Source organism: Bacillus rossius, chromosome 1 (genome assembly GCF_032445375.1).
Source record: "Bacillus rossius redtenbacheri isolate Brsri chromosome 1, Brsri_v3, whole genome shotgun sequence".
Taxonomy (NCBI): Eukaryota; Metazoa; Arthropoda; class Insecta; order Phasmatodea; family Bacillidae; genus Bacillus; species Bacillus rossius.
In genome coordinates, this window is record NC_086330.1 from 303,552,809 (window position 1) to 303,574,728 (window position 21,920).

General features: G+C 33.7%; 2 protein-coding genes across 7 annotated transcripts in view; one reads left to right on the forward strand and one right to left on the reverse strand.

Annotated features, from left to right (window-relative positions):
- Window positions 1–21,920, forward strand: part of LOC134527841 (S-phase kinase-associated protein 2) — a 111,582-nt gene that overhangs the window by 80,435 nt on the left and 9,227 nt on the right. For all 3 annotated transcript variants that reach the window (XM_063360790.1, XM_063360791.1, XM_063360792.1), the window contains exon 8: window positions 3,749–3,908. In XM_063360790.1, coding sequence (XP_063216860.1) covers window positions 3,749–3,908 — 160 coding nt within the window. The remainder of the gene's footprint in view (window positions 1–3,748; window positions 3,909–21,920) is intronic.
- Window positions 10,105–20,127, reverse strand: LOC134527838 (uncharacterized). Of its 4 annotated transcripts, none has more exons than XM_063360787.1 (7): window positions 19,176–20,126; window positions 18,504–18,646; window positions 16,078–16,332; window positions 15,728–15,999; window positions 14,372–14,508; window positions 14,077–14,280; window positions 10,105–11,141 (listed from the first exon to the last, which is right to left on the reverse strand). In XM_063360787.1, the coding sequence occupies exons 1-7, from the start codon at window positions 19,397–19,399 to the stop codon at window positions 10,916–10,918; spliced, it is 1,461 nt and encodes a 486-aa protein (XP_063216857.1). In that variant the 5' UTR covers window positions 19,400–20,126; the 3' UTR covers window positions 10,105–10,915. The 4 variants fall into 4 exon arrangements, with proteins under 4 accessions (XP_063216857.1, XP_063216856.1, XP_063216855.1 ...); XM_063360786.1 differs by having other exon boundaries at window positions 15,728–15,858; window positions 15,934–16,332; XM_063360785.1 differs by having other exon boundaries at window positions 15,728–16,332; window positions 19,176–20,127.

Genomic DNA, 21,920 nt, shown 5'->3' on the forward strand with positions numbered 1-21,920 from the left:
AAGAGATGCATGTTTATTTAATAAATAACTACCATATTAATAAGACGATTTAAGATGGCACCATTAAGGATAACTACCACGTAAATAACAAATAATAACAAACCGTCCCACCTTTTAATTACCGTGTTTTCTCGCATAATCATTACACATTTTATTCTAAAATCAAGTTTGAAAAGTAGGGGCGCGAGTTTTATGTGAGATAATTTTTTTTTTTGTTAGATAAATTTATTTATGAAAACAAAATCCATTCATGGAAAGTACGTTTATTTAAAAAGTGAAGTTTGAAGGCGCACCCCAAAAATTTAAATTAATAAGTCGTGCAACAAAAACCTTTCTTTAACTTTAAATATAAAAACCAAAACTCTGAAGCGAACGCAAGCCACTTGAATCTGTGACGTGAACTAACGTGTCGTAGTACACACTTGCCACACAAGAATGCGGGCCATCAAAAGTAGTTAACTCGGCCGTTGACGGAGAGAGCGCGTTGCAGGAATCGGCGAGATATCGATATTTGACTACGTGTGCACGCTCTATACGGGAAGCAACATAACCAAACTCGAACGATACCAACTAGCGCTTTCTACATTATTGTAAATGGTACATCGCGACGATGCAAACGAATAGATAATGGTAATAACGTTTAAAAACGTCTTTAAAAGAAAATTTACACGTCAGACAACTTCATATTTCCGTTAATTAAATAAGTGGTAATGTCCGAATAAATGTTACATTTCTACTTTAAAATACATCGTTTTATACGGAAAAGATACCTACACAAAGCGCTCAGCATCTAATAGCGGGTCCAAAACCAACATGCGACGTTTACACGTGAAGTTTTTTTTCATCCCAATTTTGACGGCCTAAAATATAGGTGCAACGATTATGCGAGTGCGACGATTACGCGATAAAAGAGGGTATTTCTTAAATATCTACTAGCTAAATAATAAACAAGGGCCTTTTTTAAAATTTTGTCTGCATCAAAAATATTAAGGCTGTTCAAGGGTAAAAAAAAAGTCTGAAATTTAATATTTACATTGTCCTGTCTGGAAACCATTGATTAAATAGTACATCTGAAATAACACAAAGTAATTAAAAATATATTTATTACTTTTTTTTAATATTTAATCGTTTTGACATTATGTTTTCCAAAACGGCAATACCGTCTAGTTTTTAAAGGTGAATTTTTTTTATAATTGAAAAAATTGTATTTATAATATGCCAAGAAAGTTTTGTGTAGTTTAGAGAAGTCTTTCTTAAGAAAAAAAATATATACTTGTTGGCAAATTTTGTATCGAATTTTGTAAACGAATGAGTATGTAAATTATTCCTTCAATTTTAGTAACGATAAAACTTTTTCGATTGTCAAAATTATTTCGGATTAGGAAACATTTATTTTATTTTTTACCTTTGTCGGCACCCAGCCTTCCGTTGATTTTGATTACCTTATTTTCAGTGATTAATGTATATTTATTAAGTCACAAAACCATTTCTTATTCTCAATACAACAGATGAAGTAAAAGAAAGGTTTATATCACTTAAGTGGTTTAGCATGTGTGATCATTTTAAAAGTGTTTTTAATCCTATGTTGTATAAAGTTTGCGTTTCCTACCAAAACAAATTAGATGGTAAATGTTATGTTTGACCAAATAAATATCTGCTTATCAAAAATAATCTACTCGAAAAGAAAGATTTCTCACAACATAACATTTTTGCAATGGTGGCTCAAATTATTAATTTATAAATACAAATGTATGTTTACTAAATAAAACTCAGTGTTCGTAAAAAGCATAATAAAATGTTCTTCAACTTTTATTTCATTACTTTTTTCGGTTAGGAAATAGTAATAAAACTAAAAAATTAAATATTTAGAAAATACATTTTAAAAGGTGGTTTTCAAATAGTTTTAATTAAGTTACAAAATAACCCATTTCAATGTATTTTGTACTCTTTCGAATCGTAATTTAATAAGCTACATTTATCTTCGGAACAATTTTTTTGATTGGAAAATTCGTTTTCGGATAATTTGAGATAAATCAGGAAAAAATGACAATCTACAGTTTTTTCAAAATGGCGGCCAACGCTCCACTCGTAAATCGGGGCAAACTTAGGATACTCTTACTACGAATGAACTTCGTCGATTAAAACAGATTCCAGCTTTCCTCTAATTATTCGTCACCAAAACCTTTATTTTACTGGCCTATAGTCGTAAAATACCTTTTGGTGCGTCCAGAAATTTTGGGACTGTTTTTTCACATGCATTTACTTTGTCATTAGTAGTTAAGGGGCCCGCCTACCTGGGCACACATACGGTGTGCAGAGCTTCAGGAAAAACAACGCGATTTCACAACTACTCAAGATATCCCAGTGGGGCCTATTTACGAATAGCATTTAAGAGTTCGCTGAGGACCGAAAAGTACTTTTAATTTCGGATTAAGTTTTTAAACTGTATTTTTAGAAGCGTTAAAATGCCTAAAACGCGTGTTTTCAGAGTAATTTTTAGGCATAAAACAATCAGTACAGATTCTTGAAAGCACTTAAGGGGCTTGCATAACACCTTTATCTTCATTTCTCCGCCATATAATGTTACGGTCACCGCTCAAATTTCACAGTTATCCTGTGACGACGAGACGAATGCGCGCCAGTTCAGAGACTTGCGCTTAGAGGCTATACCGCGCTAGAAGCACCAGCGAGCGTCGCGCTTATCATCCCGCCTCACTAACACACATACACCCCTGACGAGGCGGGCCCCTTAACATTGAACTTTTTATGTTACTACTAACCGTACATCTGATGTCATGATACCCACTTTTTACATTCTCAGAAAAATTTGTATCAAAATTCTCTTCAACAACCTGAATTTTTCTCTCATTTATCTCAATACTCCTAGCATTAACCTTCAAATGCAAATCAGCTACCTACCTCATTTTGATTCTTGACAATTTCACTTATTATGTCATTTTGCATCTGATTTATGAGAACAAGATTTTCCTGATTGTCGACAACATTTTGTTTACAGGTTTCTTACCTAGTCTGTATCCATTCAATACTATTTTCACATTGCTCAACTTGGTGTACCTTAACATCATTTGACTTACTCGCTGCTTGTTTTGTAATAAAAAAATTCCTAGCAATTTCCTCTCACATTTCAGTTTTGGAATTTATGTGTTCAAAAATATAGAAATGTCAGGAATATCAAAAAGAGTTAACTAATGCCAGACAATAGCTTATCAAACTCAATAAATATTTTTGTTCAAACTTCATCAATAATAATAAATTACATTATTTAAATTTATTAAATTTAAAATATTACAATTTTGTGATTGATTTCTTGATTTTATTGGCATTTTGCTGATTTGTAGCATATTAATTTGCATTTTGGTGTTATGGTGCTTCAACAAGTTTTTCTATGTTACTTCATTTTTATCACTATACATCATACAATTTGTCCCTAGGTACATCTGTTAACTTGCCAAGTAGACCGAGACTGGAGTAAAGGAGTGTGAACTTGGCTGGATGAATGAATAGTTCAATGTCTCATAGACACTAGGATTTTTAGAGACTGCGAATTGTGATTGGATAAGACTGGAGCATTAACTAATGAATGGGAGGGGGGAATCCTCCATCTCACAGCAAGGTCTACTTGATCCTGCCAAGAATAAAATTAGATTCGCCTTGGTGGGAGGCTAGTGGTAGGACTACTGTCTGCTCGTCTAGTTGGGTACACAGGCATTCATGTCGTGTGTTGTAGACGTGGCAGACCTGGTGGTGACGTGCCCCGGCCTCACAGAGCTGGACGTAAGTGACTGCACCTCTCTTACACCCGATGCCATCGACCACGTGTGCAAGCTGCCGCGGCTTGAACACTTGGCGGCCAGCCGTTGCTACAGCATCCCCCCCGCCACCTTCCTGTGAGTACCGCCTTCTCCCGGGTCTTCAGCACAGCCAAACATAGTTATGTACCTGACGTGCATGTGACTTCTGGGAGTCTTTTTTTTTTGTTAAAATCTAATAGAAAATAAAACAATTTTCTAACCAAAACTAAACATAAGGTGAGAATTTTATTTTTAAAACTTCACATGAATTCACAAGAAATTGATGTAACATACAGTAAAAGGTGTGTTTGTATGTATGTACTGTATATACCCGCGTATGGGTTGGAGATTTTATGCCTATTTTTTTAAATAAAATGTACTGGAACTAGAGCTGGGCGGGATCCCGATTTTTCGGGAAATTTCGGGAATGAATTTTTCCCGAAATTATTCGGGAAAGTAATTTTGCCCGAAAATGTATATTGATAATTTTTCCGATAAAATCACTGCGTAACCTATCTTTAGGTGTCTTCGTAACGGAACAAATCAGTTTTCTGTGATTACAGTAGAACCTCATTTTAACGTACTTGAAATAACGAATTTGCGTAATTTACGTATTTTTTTTACTGGCACCGTCATTTTCCCTATAGTTTTAATGCATTATTTTCCCGTTTGATGCGAAGCATTTCCCGCAATTAACGTTGCATTAGCGCTCCATTTTATAGCAAACAGTGAGACAAGTTTAGACGGAACAATAAAAGTAAAGCGAAATGTGTAAACTTTATTTAGTTTACGTTACTACGTGTGTTTGTGGCCACAGCAATTTCTCAGCTTCGTTTGCCATTGTAAACATTTTTTTTGTGCCACTTGCCAAAGTGTACCAGGCCATGAGTAAAATGTTTGGTGATGTGAACGTATCAAATTCTTGTAAATATGGCGTCTTCGTGCATGTTCGGCAATGTTCGTTTTAACTAGGGATGGGATTTTCGAATCTTGGATTCGTCGAATATACCGAATCCTATGGATTCGAGGATTCGTAGGATCCGAGGTGGGATTCGAGGTGGGTTTTTAAGAGTTTTAGGTAGTAATTGATAATTGTAGTGCTGGGCGAAGTTTGAAAATTTCGAACCGAACCGAACCCTTACGTTCGGTTCGGTTCGAAACCTCTTAAAATATATTCGAAAAACCGAACGATCGTTTAAAAAAAAATATGTTTTTCTAATTTTCTAACCCCCATTTGAGACCATTCACAAAACAGCTCAACAAAATTCTATTACTTGTAATATTCCGACTTTTATCGCATAATCGTCGCCTCAACAGTTTCAAGCACAGACAAAATAAAAATAAATTTATTAATCGTCGCATAACTCGCATAGCATTTTTTCATATGGGCGCGCTTTGTTTTTTGATTACTTTAGAGAATTTTGTATGCATTTGTCGTACTACGTAATATAAACTATCGTACAAATGCCAAAGGTATTGTATATTATACCTTTAACTAGGGATGTGCGAAAGTGACTTTATCCACACGAAATGAAAGTGAAAGAAAATTTATCAAGTTTCGCGAAAGTGAAACGAAAATGAATTTTTCTATGAGATAAATATATTCTTAACGAAAGTTAAGCGAAATTTTTTAATTAACAAAGTAAAAAAGTGCCCCACAATTTGCTCTTCAGTAATAAATTCTATTACATAAATCATTTTGGTACCTTTTGATGTATATATAAATATTACTATTTAATATAATCAACATCCACCCTAGACCACACAACACAGCCCAATGTCACTCGTAAATTTCAAGAATCAATCCAGATCTTTCAGCGCACAGACTATTTCCTTTACAGTCGTAATGTCGCAGTCTATGATAATATATTTATCACGTGCATGGTACTGATGAAAAAATACGTGAATACTGCGGAACGGCCACCATCTTGCACCACTGTCACACATGGCTAGCTCAGGAAGCTGTAGATCAGGCAAGGGACATGATCAAAACAAAACAACAAATGGTTGCTGCCAAGTGGTCATTACATGCAGTGACTTGTTGACCTTTTTGTCTAATTGGCTGTATATTATGAAGATTTTATATGCCAGTCAGAGTATGTAAAATTTAAATAAAGCAGACGACAATGTTTTTGTTTGGCTGTGCGCGAATAAAAGTAGGTTCGTTCTTTGTTTATGTGTATACGGTAAATACTAAATAGTGTACTAACAGTTCTGGAATGTATGTTTTACGAATATAGTACCTACACTACTGTTTGAAAGCAAATGAATCAGGTAATTTTTCAAATATTTCATGATTTTGTTTTGATACCTAGGCCTACTGTAATCACGGTTGAATTTTGTTTACTTTATCTGCCATGTTTGTTCAAATTATGATTTTACCGTATTTTCATTAATGTGAGTTTTTTTCATCACCACGTAAATTAATCTTAATGGAAATATTTTTTCTAATTAATGTCTTTATATGATTTGCATATGTTATTACATTATTAGTAATAACAAGCAAATCATATAAAGACATTACAGTAGAATCTCAGTGCTAAGTACTTACAGGTACCTCAAGTTTTTGTACTTAGTACTGAAACATGCATACATATCTTTACAAAGAGAAAAAAATATATTAAAAAAATAGCTACAGGAGAGCCGCAATGCCATATGTATTCGCTACTGCGACTTGCTTTTTTCCCCTTGTCTAGTTCTCTGAGTATATCCACTTTTTCCTTAAGCGTGAATTGCTTTCGTTTCTTTTTATCTCCAGGATCATTCATATTGTGGCACAAATACAATGCGGTGTCTAAATAACGTAACCTGAAAATAAACTCAACAATAACAATAAACAATCCCGGCACAGACATCAAACAGTATTTTTAGCGTAGCGTAACACTTTTGTCTAAATAATTAATACTTCTCTCAAACCTCCGTCTTTCGATGTATCGAATGGTGTTGTGTTGCTCACGTCGCATACTACGTACGGTATAATCTATGGTTGTGCGCGCAACTGTTTGTTAACTTTGTTTTGAGAATTTAGAGGTTAGAAAATACGTTGCGGTGGTATCTGTGTATCTTTGTTCTACTACATTAATCATATAGCTGGAAATTTATTTACCAGTTTAAGTAAATTTTGGTGTAGTAATGCCACGCTACTAGTAGAATTTATACGTTATAGTGAAAATATGATACTTTAAGCTGAAACAGTTTTGCATGGCGAAGATACGATTTTTGGCGGGGACTTAAAAAAAATTCGTTAAGTGAAATATACTTTATAATAGGGTACGTTATTGTACCGGTATTCTACTGTACAATTTTATTAAATTACGAGTTCTTTTTCAACTAGAACAAACGAACTTCGGTAAGCTATTGAACTTTCGTTTGGCTCGAAATATTTCGCTAAAAACGAACTTCGACAGATGAAATTCTTACCGAAATCGAAAATGAAAGTAGCAAAATTTCGATTTCGGTATCGGTATACCGAACATTCGCACAACCCTACCTTTAACTATAGTGCGTATACGAGAAGTGTTGTAAAATCACCAAACATTGCGTACCCCATACGTTAAACTAAAGCGCATGTACGAGAACTCTCGTATTTCGGCAAAACTAACGTGATTTAAGTTAACACAAGACAAATGCGGTAGGAAATGATTACGTAAATTACGTATTTTAAATTACTGGGATGTATTTATTTTCTTTGGCCTTTTTGGTTATAACAGTCAGGTAGTGAAAATATTAATTTAATCTTGTGTATTAAAAGTACTGGTCCAGTAAATGTTTCAGTACGGTACTAAGTTGACTAGCGTAGTCGCGGCAGCCATCATTATTTCTCGTGTTTTCTTTTTTCCGACGCAAATTTTTATAACCACACTTTTTACGTTACGTTTACAATATTATTGTTCTTGAGGTGATTTGCGATGAGCAGGCTAACGTCGTTTAAGTTTTCCAAATGGAGAAAAGATAATGACGACCCGGATGACCCAGAACAGCCCCAAAAAAACCGTCTTAAGTTTCTTCTAACGAGCAGCATTCTTCCAAGAAAAGAGCAACTGCAGACAGCAGGTTTTGTAATGTAGATAGGTAACTTAATTCACATTCGCCTTTTTTTGATGTCCTATTAAAAAGTTTTACTTATTAAAAATGTTAGGTTATGTCTACCACAAAAATATGTAGATAGGTAACTTAATTCACATATGTCTTTTTTTTATGTCCTATTAAAAAGTTTTACTTATTAAAAATGTTAGGTTATGTCTACTACAAAAATATGTTATGTGGCCTTATGCTGAATGTTCGTCATCTTTATAATATTTTTTTTAAATGAAGGTTAGTGTACACTTAAAAAGGAATATAGTCTTTTTGAAATTTAGATGTAACTTCTTCACGAATTAAAAGTTGGTACATATATAAGCTAAGCTATATAATGTTTTAATTTTACATATGGCTGGAGAATCTTTCTTTCTCACCACTCAGTTAAAGACCAAAATGCTGGTCATCTGTTCATTTTAATTGAAAACAATTATTTCTGTATGAGGTTCAGTTTGGCTCGGTTCAAAACCAGAGAACTGAGGTTCGTTCAGCTCTAGAAAATTGTAGGTATACCTAAACTATATTATAAAGGTAACGGAAATGGCACAAACATAAGATAAACTATGCTGCATTTTGTCAATTAGCTTAACTACTCTATCATTTCCAACTTTCAATAATATAACATTGCAGAAAAAAACGTAACTTTTTTTAAATGGTGTCTGTTATACAAACGTATTTTATTGAAAACATAGGAAGGATTAATTTAACAGAGAATTAGACAGATGCAAACTTACGTGTGTGGTTTTTGAGGTTATTTCTCTCTATCTTATATCAGGTGTATACACTATGCACTTATTTTATAATTTTATAAATACACATGTGATTTTTTTTAATACATAGGCCTATGTAATTTTTTAAAATAAATGTGTGATTTTTTTTAATAACATGTGAAGTTTAGTGTGGGACTGGGATTCGAGATTCGATGACAAACACTGAGGATTCGAACAAGGATTCGGATTCGACCAAAATGTGGATTCGTCCCATCCCTAGTTTTAACGAATAAGAAATATTGCGGAAAGACGTTGGCGACGCTGATGTATATTACATCGAAATGTATTTAAACTTTTAAACGTTCATAAATTTGGTGTTTAGGAAAAACGAAGGCGAAAGCAAAGATAGGGTAAATATGTAGTGTAGCTGTATTTGCGGAAAAAAATGTTAAACCTAAAATACTTTTGTTATATGCTCTTTCACTTCCTCTTTTCATTAAACCCGGCGGAGATAATAAATTCCAAATACTTGAGGAGATATGGAATTTTTTAATTTTCATAGTTGGGCGATATTTGTTAAAAAATATTTAAAAATTCTGAAAATACTTTTATTCTATGCTCTTTAACTTCCTCTTTTCATTAAACCCGGCGGAGATAAGAAATTCCAAATATTTTAGGAGATATTAAATTTTTTAATTTAATAGCTGTGCATTCATTTAGCATTTAGCGTTGTTTCTTGTTTACGAGTATGAATTTTTTTTTTTTTTCGCGACGTAGTTGAACAACTACATCATTTTCTACTAATGGCAAAGGAATTGTACCCGCCTCTAAGTTAAGTGAGTTTTTAACGTTTCAAATTTTAATGTTTTATTTGTTATTTGGATATTGTTGCGCAAGTAATAAGTAAACAAAAAATTACGTGAGTTCCTACTGTTTATCCTTTGTCCCGGTTTGTTTGGTCAGGTCAGTTACATTATAAATACTTTAAAACTAAACAACCATTATAATTAATTCACATTATTTTTAATGTCCGCTTAGTTTGAAAGTATTTATAATGTAACTGACCTGACCTAATCGACCATTTTAATTAATTAGGCATTCACGAACACACGGCAAAATTAAAAAATGTGACGGTCGAATGATAGCACAGGTCTTGTATTGCAAAATAAGAACGGCGATATCTCCTAAAGTATTTGGAATTTCTTATCTCCGCCGGGTTTAATGAAAAGAGGAAGTGAAAGAGCATATAATAAAAGTATTTTCGGATTTTTAACATTTTTTTTTTGCAAATACCGCTACACTGCATATTTATAGTCCATCCACGGTAACCTCCTACTTTTCTGAAGCCCTGCTTTTCACCGGATCTACTTTAATGTCACTATGTATCCTTCCGCCGTATGTAAACAAAAACATTGCCATGTGACAAATGTCAAATGGTTTGTTTACAATCACCAGCTGTCAAAACAATGTGTGTATGTATGTGTGTATATATATATATATATATATATATATATATATATATATATATATATATATATATATATATATATAAAAGTAATTTGAATATGATCTAAGTATACATGCATATGTTCATAACATTATTTATGATACCCAATGGTAAAAATATTAAAAAATAAGTTTGTTAGCTAAAGAAATAACATATAATTTAAAGTAAATTTTTAGGAGAATATATAAATTTACAACATTTATGTAAGCAATAAATATCATCATTTAGTACAGTTCAACACAGTTTTCTGCATCTGAAAAAAAAAGTATTGTAAATTATACATATGGCTGTCCATCTAAGCAATCTGGAAAAGACTAAGGATTGAAGGTTTAATAAAATTAACAAATTCAGATGAAAACATTTAAAAATGAATTTTCTTCTTTTATTTAATAAACCCCTACCATTTTGCCGGTTAAGGCCACAAATAAAAATATGGTTATATACATTTTCCTGAGTATACTTATTAGACAAAATCATAATTTTATGAACAGTAAAATTGTGGTGAAGAATTGACAGTAATTTCTATACCACTTATATGCATTATTTATTTGTGGCCCTGGATGGGGACTGGCTTTTTGTTTTCCAAGTAAGTTCACTGAAAAATGAAGACACACAACAAAATAAAATGTTTCACATACACCTATACGAATCCAGAAATGAAATTTAATATTCATTTCATAATACGTGTAATATAAAGTTAATACATAAAGTTCCAGTAATCAACATACTTCATGGGAATGCATAAAAGAAAAAAAAATGTTTCAAACCCCAATACTTACAGTTGCCCAGGTGTTTATTACATACAGACCTCAATAAGAACACCCGGGTAAATCATCAAGAGGAACTGCCAGTACTTCACTGTCTCCATCTACTTGCTGTGTCGTAACCTCAAATTCTTCGCTGTCACTGTCTTCACTTGAACTATCCTCGCCGAGGTGGATGATGAGTGGAGGAATGGTGCCGCTGTCTATGTGGACTTCTCTCTCCCAGTCTGCTTGAATTAGCTTCTCCACGTGATCCACACACCTCGCCCATCTAAAAAAATTAATGTATACAGTAAAACCTCTATATAAATGACCTGTTTATTGCAAAAACCACTCTATAACAAAATATGTTTGTTTCTGTCAAAACGGCATAGTAAACAATGCATGGCATGCTCTTTATTACATACAATTTTGAACTCACTCCACAAGAAAGTATTTTTAAACACAACAAAACTCATTTAATGTGTTTTCCTCAACTATCAAAGCTATTACAGTAAACTCTCGCAAATCCGTGGGTGTCGGGGATTTATGACCTTCGGATTTTTGAAAACTTCGGATTTTTGAAAAATTTTCATTAAAATACAAAAAAAAATTCTAAAAGATAAGATGGTAGTCAATGAACATGTAATACTACCACAGGATGTCATAATAAACAAGACACTTGAGAAGTTAACAGAATGGTACGTAAGCAATACCAGTATAGTCCATTCATAGTAAATGAAGCACCCGAGAAATTTTTTTTCCTGAAAATTTACAGCCTGGCCTGATTAAATTTAACACACCCATTTGTTCAAGTTGGTAGTAAATTGTGTAAAAAGTAATTTAAAGTCATCTTAAATTAAATTAATGGCACCCGAAGTCGCACTTTGATGTGAAAGAGCTAGGCGTAGCAATGTGGCGTGCGCTGAAACGGGAAGCCCCTTGATAAGGGGAAGTGAATTTAGGAGGGGCGGTTGAGAGAAGCGATACGTAGCTGGCAAGAGACTCAAGGCCACTCCCTCACAGACACACGGCCAGTCCAGTTAAACTAAAGAGAAACGGGAGAAATAAAAAAAAAATCATTAGTTAATTGTACACTAGAACCATCAAAAAATCTGAAATTTTGGCACAAAACAAAAATAATCGGGGAAAAAATGGTAAAACTCACAATAAAAGCTTATACAAAGCTATTATTTAACATGCAGCATATATTTTGTGTTGGTTTATAGTGCACTTACTAATGTTCGTATAAGAAGAGAAAAAAAATTGGACAGTCCGTTTAAAAACACGGCAGCAGTAGCTTGTGCGACGTAAGTGGGAGTGCGAGAATCTCGTCTAGACAGGCTGGCGGCTGCAAAGGCAGCGGATGCATGACGTCATACGGCTTACCTCTCCCTCCCAGACAACAAACCATCTCTCTCCCTCTCTCCAGCCCTCTAGCCATTTTCTGCGTGTGAAACTGTCAACATCCTTCCTCCCCTACTCCACACTGCATGCGACGAAAGCCAGGTTGTATAGTCCATTCCCGGTAAAATGAACATTTTTTTAAGGCCCCCCACGGCAGCCATTTACCGTTAATTTTTTGATACAATTTGTTTGTTAGTTACAGAACATTATTTCTGCTGGAAAATCTCTGAAACTTCAAAATTTCTTTAATGGAAAAATTTAGCAGGGCGGTTAGAGTATTTATTTTTACCGCAAATGAACTATACTCACCTTCCCTCCGGCCAGCATTCCCGGCGTGTGACGCATGACAACTACAGTCGTGTGCCGCGCACAGCTAGGAAACTTGTCACTGGCAACATGTTTCACACACTGACACACGGTGCCCAGAGCTTCAGGAAAACCTACGCGATTTCCAACCTACTCTAAATATCCGACTGGAGTCTGTTTACGAAAAGCATTTAAGAATTTGCTAATGCCCAACTGTTTTTTTTATATCGGATTAAGAGGAGTTAAAATGGCTAAAAGGCATGGTTTTGAAGTTTTAGGTGTAAAAAACCGTTAAAAAATTTCTTGAAAGCACCAGAGGAAAAGGCATTACACCTTTATCTTTATTTTCCCGCCATATAATGTTACGGTCACCGCTCAAATTTCACAGTTATCTGACGGGAACGAGATGACTGCGCGCCAGCCTTTTACCGCGCTATAAATATCAGTGAGCGTCGCTCTTATCATCCACTGAGAATAGTGATACATACATCTAAACAGTAACGATCATGTCACTTCGGAAATACCCCGGATTTCTGAGAACTTCGGATTCTCGGGCCACGGACTGGCGAGAGTTTACTGTATTTAATACTTGAAGTAACATGTTTTGTTTTATGTTATCTGAAAAAAAAAATTATAGTGGTTTATTCAAGATATAATAAAGCTGTAAATATTATATATGTTATCAATAAAGGCTTAGAATGCATATGATAAAATATTTATTTCATAAGTTTTGTGTTTGTTTTTGGTTAAAATTTGTCCCAGACAAAAACAGTGAGATATAGCGAAAATTTAATTTTTTGAATAGTTTTGATGATTTACTGTATATGTATTTCACTATAATAACATAACTTTTGAAAATACTAATGTGCAAGAACTACATGTGTAAATACCTATTCAAGTTCGCTAGATGAAAATATTCAAAATTCTCTACGTTGAAATTTTATCTGAATATTGAAATCTGCCTACAGCACTGAACCCACCATAACTTTAAAGTCATTGACACAAGATTAAGCATAACAGAAAGTAATATCACAATTACTAATAAATACAAAACTATTTATGGAAATGAAACAATTGCAAATGGACTGCAATTACAAAAAAAAAAAACCTTGCAAATAAGTCACCACTGTTAGATCTAGAAACTACACAGATATGTATGAATCACATGGGAATAAAATTACAAACACAAACACAAACACGAACACAAACACATACATGCAACACATTTTCAAAACGACAACTACACAAATTCAAACCACTTATTTTTACCAATTGTTTTAAAACTGTATTACTGGTATATGAATATACATAAAATGATAATCACACTATACACACACTAGCACACAAAGTTATCAAAAGGAATGGTAGGACCAGGCTGCTAGGCAACAATACTTACGTATTATGTAAAAATGTATGGTAAGGGTTTTGCTGAAGCTTGAGGAATGTTCTACAGGAAAATAAAACAATTTCTACTTCAAAAGGAATACCCCATTGGTCATGCAACATGAAAATACCTCTCTGGTGTGGAAGCATCAAGAGCCTCTTTCCAGATGGCTGCAACTGCATTATTGTCAAATCTCTTGGCCCGCCCCACGTTACTATTGTAATGGTGTTTACATTGAGCCCAAACTAGTTCGATTGCATTATAGTGGCAGTGATAGGGTGGGAGTCGTAGAATTTCGTGGCCATAGTTACGAGCCAACTCGTCTACCTCATATCTGAAAAGTGTGTTAGAACAAGGTGTATACGTAATTTTTTGCAACTGTCTCACTTTTAAAGAAATGCTGTAAAAAAAACGAAATAATATACCGTATTCGGGGCTTGTTTTGTTTAGCTATTCTCAGCAGCTCCACTTTCAACCAATTATTTTCATGTTTTATCCCATTCTTCTCCAGCCACGCGATCAGTGCAGCCTTGGTCCAGTTCGTTGTAGGTGTTTTCTCAACCTACGTTGTGCCAACAGTTAACTAAATACTCAAGTAGCTGATAAGAATTCATGACAGTAGAACCCTGTTACAATTTTACTGCTTATAAAGTTTTCCTGCCTATAATGTATTATTTTTCAAGTCCAATATTTTCCCTATAAGGACAATGTATTTAATTCCTGGATATAATGTTTCACAAATTATGCGTTTCGTGCTTGTAATGTTCACTTCATAAAATTTTAGAAGACGAAAAAAATTAAAAGCCTTTGTCTATACTGTCTATGTATATGTGTATGTTAGCAGTTAACTGCCTGTTGACACCCTTGGAAAACAAATAAATTCATAAATTTTTAGCCATTCTGTGTGTTTTCAAATGTATTCACTTAAATCACATGTTCAAGTGGCAAAAGAACTGGACTTAAGCATTTCCACTGTAAACACTGTCGTGAATTATGACAATTATACAGAAATGAGACAATTTTACAGCAATGAGACAATGTGTAAGTAAAGACAAAGCAGATAGAAGCTGGAAGCACCATGATGTTAAAGAAAAATTGTTTTTGGCTTGCTACAAGCAAATTGGAGCATCAAATATATCTTTATGCAGCTTGTTGAGTCCATTGGCAATAAATCCACACTAAAAAGTACTAAATTGAATTTCCTGCTTATGTTTTTTTTTCTTGTAGCCCCTTAAAAACAAATTATAACAGGGTTCTACTGTACTTATGCAAAGCAAACATGTGTTTTGGCATATTGTCGTAATGAATTTCTAAATTTAACAAAGCATGTTAGTTTAGTGACTAGAAATGTTTTTGAAAATATTATTTTAATTTATTAAGTAGGGCAACAGAGCATTCATAAAGTGGGTCCTTTTACCAAACAAGTAATTATGTCATTTTCAAATGCTGTTTGCAATAAAAAAATTTTATTTGGTATTTCAAACCCTCTACTAAATTAGTTTGCACTACAATGTAATTCAATTACATTATATATATATATATATATATATATATATATATATATATCTGTATGTGTGTGTGTGTGTGTGTGTGTAATCAATTTCAGCTCAAACATTATAGTTTATAAAAATGTAGTGTAGGCATACTATTAAGATAACAATTATTGCTGGCAAAATGTATTAGTCTCGAATATTCGTACTTATACACAATAATAAACACATGTAAATTTTTCACATTACAATTTGAGCAATAAAAATACACTGCTTTACCATTGCACATACCTGGGTGCTGTGATATGAAGCATTGTCCATTATGATGACACTGGGTTCCTCAAGATGCACCAACATGTCTTCAAACCACATCAAGAAAGTTTCCCCATTCATCTCGCCATGGTAGTCTGCAGTCTTCTGACCTGAAACAAAAAGTAATCCTGCTCCTGGCACAAAGCCAGTGCGCCCTCCAGCATTAACAACAATAAACCTTTTACCATCTCCAACAGTACGTCTCTTCGCAGATTGTAGACTCTTGTCCTGCCATGACTTTGATACAGTTCCTGAAAAATATATGAAATGGAAATGAAATACTTTGTATTGGACCACAGAACAAATTTTCAAATAAATTAATGCCTTGCCTCTCTGGAAAATCCATGTTTCATCAACAAATATGAAATTGGCACCTCTTTCTTTTTCTTCTTTATACTTTCTCAAGAAATCTATTCGCTGCAATACTATGTTTTCATTTTCTATCAAAGCTTTTCGTCCATCAACAGTTTTCCATGAAAATCCCATCTTCTTTAACAATTTATGAAGACTTGATCTTCCACCATAATAATCTATTTGTCTTTCCCTGATTTCTTTCAAAATGGTGTCGACTGTAACATTCAAACCTGTAAATTTATTGCATACATTAACAATACATGAAATAACAGAGGTACACAAAACTAAGCGAAACCACAACCCCGTAGAAGATAATTTAAGTGCACAATTTACATTTATTAAATAGTTTTAATAAACTTACATTTCAAAAATACTTTTAAATTAATGGTAAATATTTACTTGGGCGGTATTTCCGAAAAAAAATGTTAAAAATCCGAAAATACCTTTATTTTATGCTCTTCAACTTCCTCTTTTCATTAAAATCGGCGGAGATTAGAAATTCCAAATACTTTAGGAGATATCGAATTTTTAAATTTCAGCACAAAACCAGCGCATTCCTGTGGCGTGCGTGCACCATTGTTTCTTGTTTACGTACAAGTATCTATTTTTTTTATTGGATAATGATGTCACGTTTTTGTTCGTGATAGGCCAGAATTCAAATGAACTAATACGTGATTATTTAGTTCAATTATTGTTTAAAACGGTGTTTAATTACCGCCTCCAACTTAGGTGAGTTTTTAACGTTTCTAATTTTAAAGTCTTATTTGTTATTTTGATATTGTTGCGCAAGTAATAAGTAACAAAAAAATTTACGTGAGTTGTTACTGTACATCCTTTGTTACGGGTTTGTTAGGTAGGTAAGGTCAGTTACATTATAAATAATTTAAAACTAAAGAATAATTAAAATTAATTCACATTATTTTTAATATCACCTTAGTTTGAAAGTATTTATAATGTAACTGACCTGACTTAATCGACCATTTTAGTTTTAAAATATTAAATTAAAAAATTTGATATCTCCTAAAGTATTTGGAATTTCTTATCTCCGCCGCTTTTAATGAAAAGAGGAAGTTGAAGAGCATATGATAAAGGTATTTTCGGATTTTTAACATTTATTTTCGCAAATACCGCTCAACTACATATGATGAAATTTAAAAATTCGATATCTTCTAAAGTATTTGGAATTTCTTACCTCCGCCACTTTTAATGAAAAGAGGAAGTTGAAGAGCATAAAATAAAGGTATTTTCGGATTTTTAACATTTTTTTTCGGAAATACCGCCCAAGTAAATATTTACCCATTAGTATTTCAGCATTCAATTTAGCAATCAATAAGTTACAAGCTCTACACTGTGTTGTAGGTAAATGTTTTGTATCGTGTATCCCATGTGATCCCTAGATCTTTATGCATGAACCTGTACATCCTATTGATCGTGTGGTGCATGTTTTTTTTCATTTATTCAGATCAAAGATCCTGAACATAATCAAATATTGTGGTATAGCAAGAATAATTATCATAAGTTTAATAAAACATATATATTTTCATTATTATTCAACTTTAAATCATAACTCATTACTACATCACAGGTTTTTATTTTTGGTTTTGTACAGGATTTTTAAACGTAATAAATTAGAAAAGCAAGCATCATCAATCACAGGATCAATATTTGCAGGATCATGCGATCAGGATCAATGTATCGAATCGGATACGCGATACTAAACTTTTACTGTTTTATAACCTTCTGTTACTTCATACACTAATACACAGTTTGTCTGGCTAAGTTGTGTTTTCATATGATACTTCATTACAATGAAGTAGGACTATTGTTTATAAAATAACAATACCCCTATATTTTCTAAAGGGTTAGGCGGGGGAAGACACTATTTTGCAATAGAATATATATTGTACTGGACCCTGCCACACAGTACAATTTAGCCAATTAAGTATCCCAATTTTTTTTTAATAACCATGCTTGCTTAGACCACAACTCACTAATTTGTAACCAATTACTGCTAAAGCGCACAACTGGATATTATTGATACTGGAAATAGTCATTATTTAACCTTCTGATACATCATAAAAGTTGAGGTTATTTAATATGTGTACTGTGTATAACGATATAAACATTACTTGTAGTTTTAGAATGTAACAATTTTCTTTCTATCTTTAACCTAACCTTAAAAGGACGTGCACGTATTTAATATGTTGCACAATATTCTATATATCAATACCATATCAATAAAGAAACCTAACAAACCACCCAAAAATGTATTTTTAAAGGACAGATGATATCGGTAAAAAAACTGAACCGGTCAATCTGCATATGGATATATGAAATGAATACAATTAAGTAGGGCCTACCCCAGTGATATCGAAACTACTCTTCAGTATCAAATTTTTACCTTCAGCGTACATCCTGTAAATTGCATTCCTGATTGCATTTACTGTGAAATCGTCGACTGTATCAAGTGACTTTCCTTCCTGTGGCCTTTTTTTCCTCTTTTTTCCTGGTGTTGAAACTTCTTCAATGTCTTTCTTGTAGTACCTAACCAAAAAAAAAAAACATTTGTCATAACACTTTTCCGGGGACCCGTTCACAATACGCAGTTAGGCAGTGTTCCAAATATGGCATTTTGTCACAAATATTTGCTTTGTGGTCACTAAATGGAAACATGACAGACTTTGTCCACGAAATTAATGAAGTGTTTTTTTATTTATTTTGTGATCTCCCAAACAGATGAAAAACTAATTAAATGCAAATTATAAAATCACTCCCTTATGTTATAGTTAAACCTATCATAAAGTTTATAAACATCGTTATAAACAAACGTGTATCACACCCATAAAAATACTTGAAAGTGCCTATATTGTTATTGTTAGGACCTGAGTAGGCCTAATATGATTTTAGGTTAAGTTTTCAACAGAGACGCCACATGGCGGTGTTGTCTCACACCAAAAAATATAAATTGGAAATAAAACACAAAAAACCTCGTGAGTTAAAACACAGGCCGACAATACTTAGGACACAGTCGATATTTTTTTTACGTGCATGAAAACGAAAAAAGCCTACTTACTTGAGAACAGTTGACTTTGCGATGTTGAGAAGAAACGCGGTCGTCTGCGTAACGTCACATTTCTTCAAGTCGCCTTTCCTAATTAAAAGATATAAGTTCTGAGCGACGTTAATGATGTCCATCTGACGCTGCGACGAAGTAGCTTTCCCCATCCCGGAACCAATTACCATTACAGCAATCACAAGAACCACACAAAATATCAAAACGATAACAAATTCCATCATTACAATAGTAGATAATAAATAATATAACAAAGTTAAAATACACAATATTAACACAAAATCCTGAAACACAAACTGTACGTTATTTCACGGTCAGTAATATATTAAAACACACTGCAAAATGGCGTACAGACTGCAGACTGCTTAAAGAGCTGCTGAAAGCGGCTGAAAGAGAAAACAAACAAGTGACTATTAACATTATTAATGCGCGACCACGGTTTCGGCACGTAATATTTTTTTACCGTTAACATAACGTTTTTATTTCACCAGAGATTTAAAAAAATGTTCAAACTTAACAAATACCCAAACAAATTCTTAAATACACGCGGAAAGTCAAAAAATATATATTTTGGCTATGGAACTATTTCGTTCTAATCATTGCCAACACACCACTTCTCTCACTGTTTCATTTACACACATGCGAGATCATTAATATTAATAATATTGTACATAGATAGTTACTTTTTTTGTAAAATTTTATTTAACATCATTATACGGTAATTTAGTGTTAATGCATGTTTAATATGCATATGATGGAAAGTATTTTTGCAAACGAACCAAACATGCTGCATCCTGGTGTGTTTTTTCAAAGGTTCGTTTAAAAAAGTAGGAGGTTACCGTGGATGGACTATACCAAAGATAGGCGTTGAGCAAAACTGAGGCGAAATGTTACTTTTAAATATTTACATACCTTAAAGTTTGTCACCGATGCTGTTCCACACACAAAGCCGAGCGCCAGAGATTCAGGTTCCTTTCTCTACAGAACAAGATATTCAATATATTTTACTCTGGTTTTAAACACATTGTGATAATATCTGTGTTGGCGAGTATTTTAGTGTGAAGTTGTTTACATAAGGTGTGTTTTATGTATGTGAATTTCATAATGGAAAGTCTTCACACCAAATTAAAAACTCCACTCTGGTCTTTTTACCAAAAATTGCCAGATAATGTGTGTGCACAGTGTAAACAATGCAAAAAGATTTTAAAAACCTATTTTGGTAGCACATCTGGGTTGCTTCGACATCTGATGCAACATCCAAATTTGAATAAAGAACTTGAACAGATAGAAGCAACACGGAAAGGCGGAAAACATTAGAACTAGGGATGGGACGAATCCACATTTTGGTCGAATCCGAATCCTTGTTCGAATCCTCAGTGTTTGTCATTGAATCTCGAATCCCAGTCCCACACTAAACTTCACCACATGTTATTAAAAAAAATCGCACATTTATTTTAAAAAATTACATAGGCCTATGTATTAAAAAAAATCACATGTGTATTTATAAAATTATAAAATAAGTGCATAGTTTATACACCTGATATAAAATAGAGACAAATAACTGAAGAACCTCAGTTCTCTGGTTTCGAACCGAGCCGAGCCGAGCCGAGCCGAACCGAACCTCATGCAGAAATAATTGTTTTGAATTAAAATGAACCAATGACCAGCATTTTGGTCTTTAACTGAGTGGTGAGAAAGAAAGGTTCTCCAGCCATATGTAAAATTAAACCATTATATAGCTTAGCTTATATATATACCAACATTTAATTAATGAAGAAGTTACATCTAAATTTCAAAAAGACTATCTTCCTTTTTCAGTGTACACTAACCTTCATTAAAAAAAAATATTATAAAGATGACGAACATTCAGCATAAGGCGACATAACATATTTTTGTGGTAGACATAACCTAACATTTTTAATAAGTAAAACTTTTTAATAGGACATAAAAAAAAAAAAAGGCGAATGTGAATTAAGTTACCTATCTACATTACAAAACCCGCTGACTGCAGTTGCTGTTTTCTTGGAAGAATGCTGCTCGTCAGAAGAAACTTTAGACGTTTTTTTTGGGGTGGTTCTGGGTCATCCGGGTCGTCATTATCTTTTCTCCATTTGGAAAACTTAAACGACGTTAGCCTGCTCATCGCAAATCACCTCTAGAACAATAATATTGTAAACGTAACGTAAAAAGTGTGGTTATAGAAATTTGCGTCGGAAAAAAGAAAACACGAGAAATAATGATAGCTGCTGCGACAACGCTAGTCAACTTAGTACCGTACTGTAGAGGTGGGTCGAAAAGTATCAACCTTATACTTTGTCACTGATATGCGCCTGTATCAGGAACGGCACACGAGTACACTTGAAAAGTATCAGAGACTTTAGTATCAGTTCAGAATTCACCTGGAACAACACCACGGCCAATGAGCGCAGTATCCGTTCGCAGATGACGGTCACTTGGGCGGAGCCAAGGAGCATGTAAGAAGATCTGGAGTGGACATGTGTAGGGCGAGAGCGAAGCCAGCCGGTTGCGAAGAAGGGTTGAAAAGAAAGAGGAAGAGAGCGTATTTCTACTGCAAACGCAGCCCCAGCCCACTTGTCCTTGAGGTTTGAGTGGCGCTGGTGTGTGGCTACAATGGTGATTTCCTGTAGCGCATATGGCTGTACAAATCGATGGAATTCCAAGCCGGATGGCGTTGCTTTTCACAAGTATTAAAGATTTTTTTTTTTTCATTTGTTAACTAAATTA

What these genes read in the sequence shown, in the direction of transcription:
- LOC134527838 (XM_063360785.1), bottom strand. Translation starts at nt 19,399, where the DNA reads ATGATGGAATTTGTTATCGTTTTGATATTTTGTGTGGTTCTTGTGATT. An exon ending in TTACAGGATGTACGCTGAAG is followed by an intron (nt 16,333 to 18,503) that starts GTAAAAATTTGA and finishes ATAAATTTACAG; the next exon opens with GTTTGAATGTTACAGTCGAC. An exon ending in GATGCTTCCACACCAGAGAG is followed by an intron (nt 11,142 to 14,076) that starts GTATTTTCATGT and finishes TAATTTTTTTAG; the next exon opens with ATGGGCGAGGTGTGTGGATC.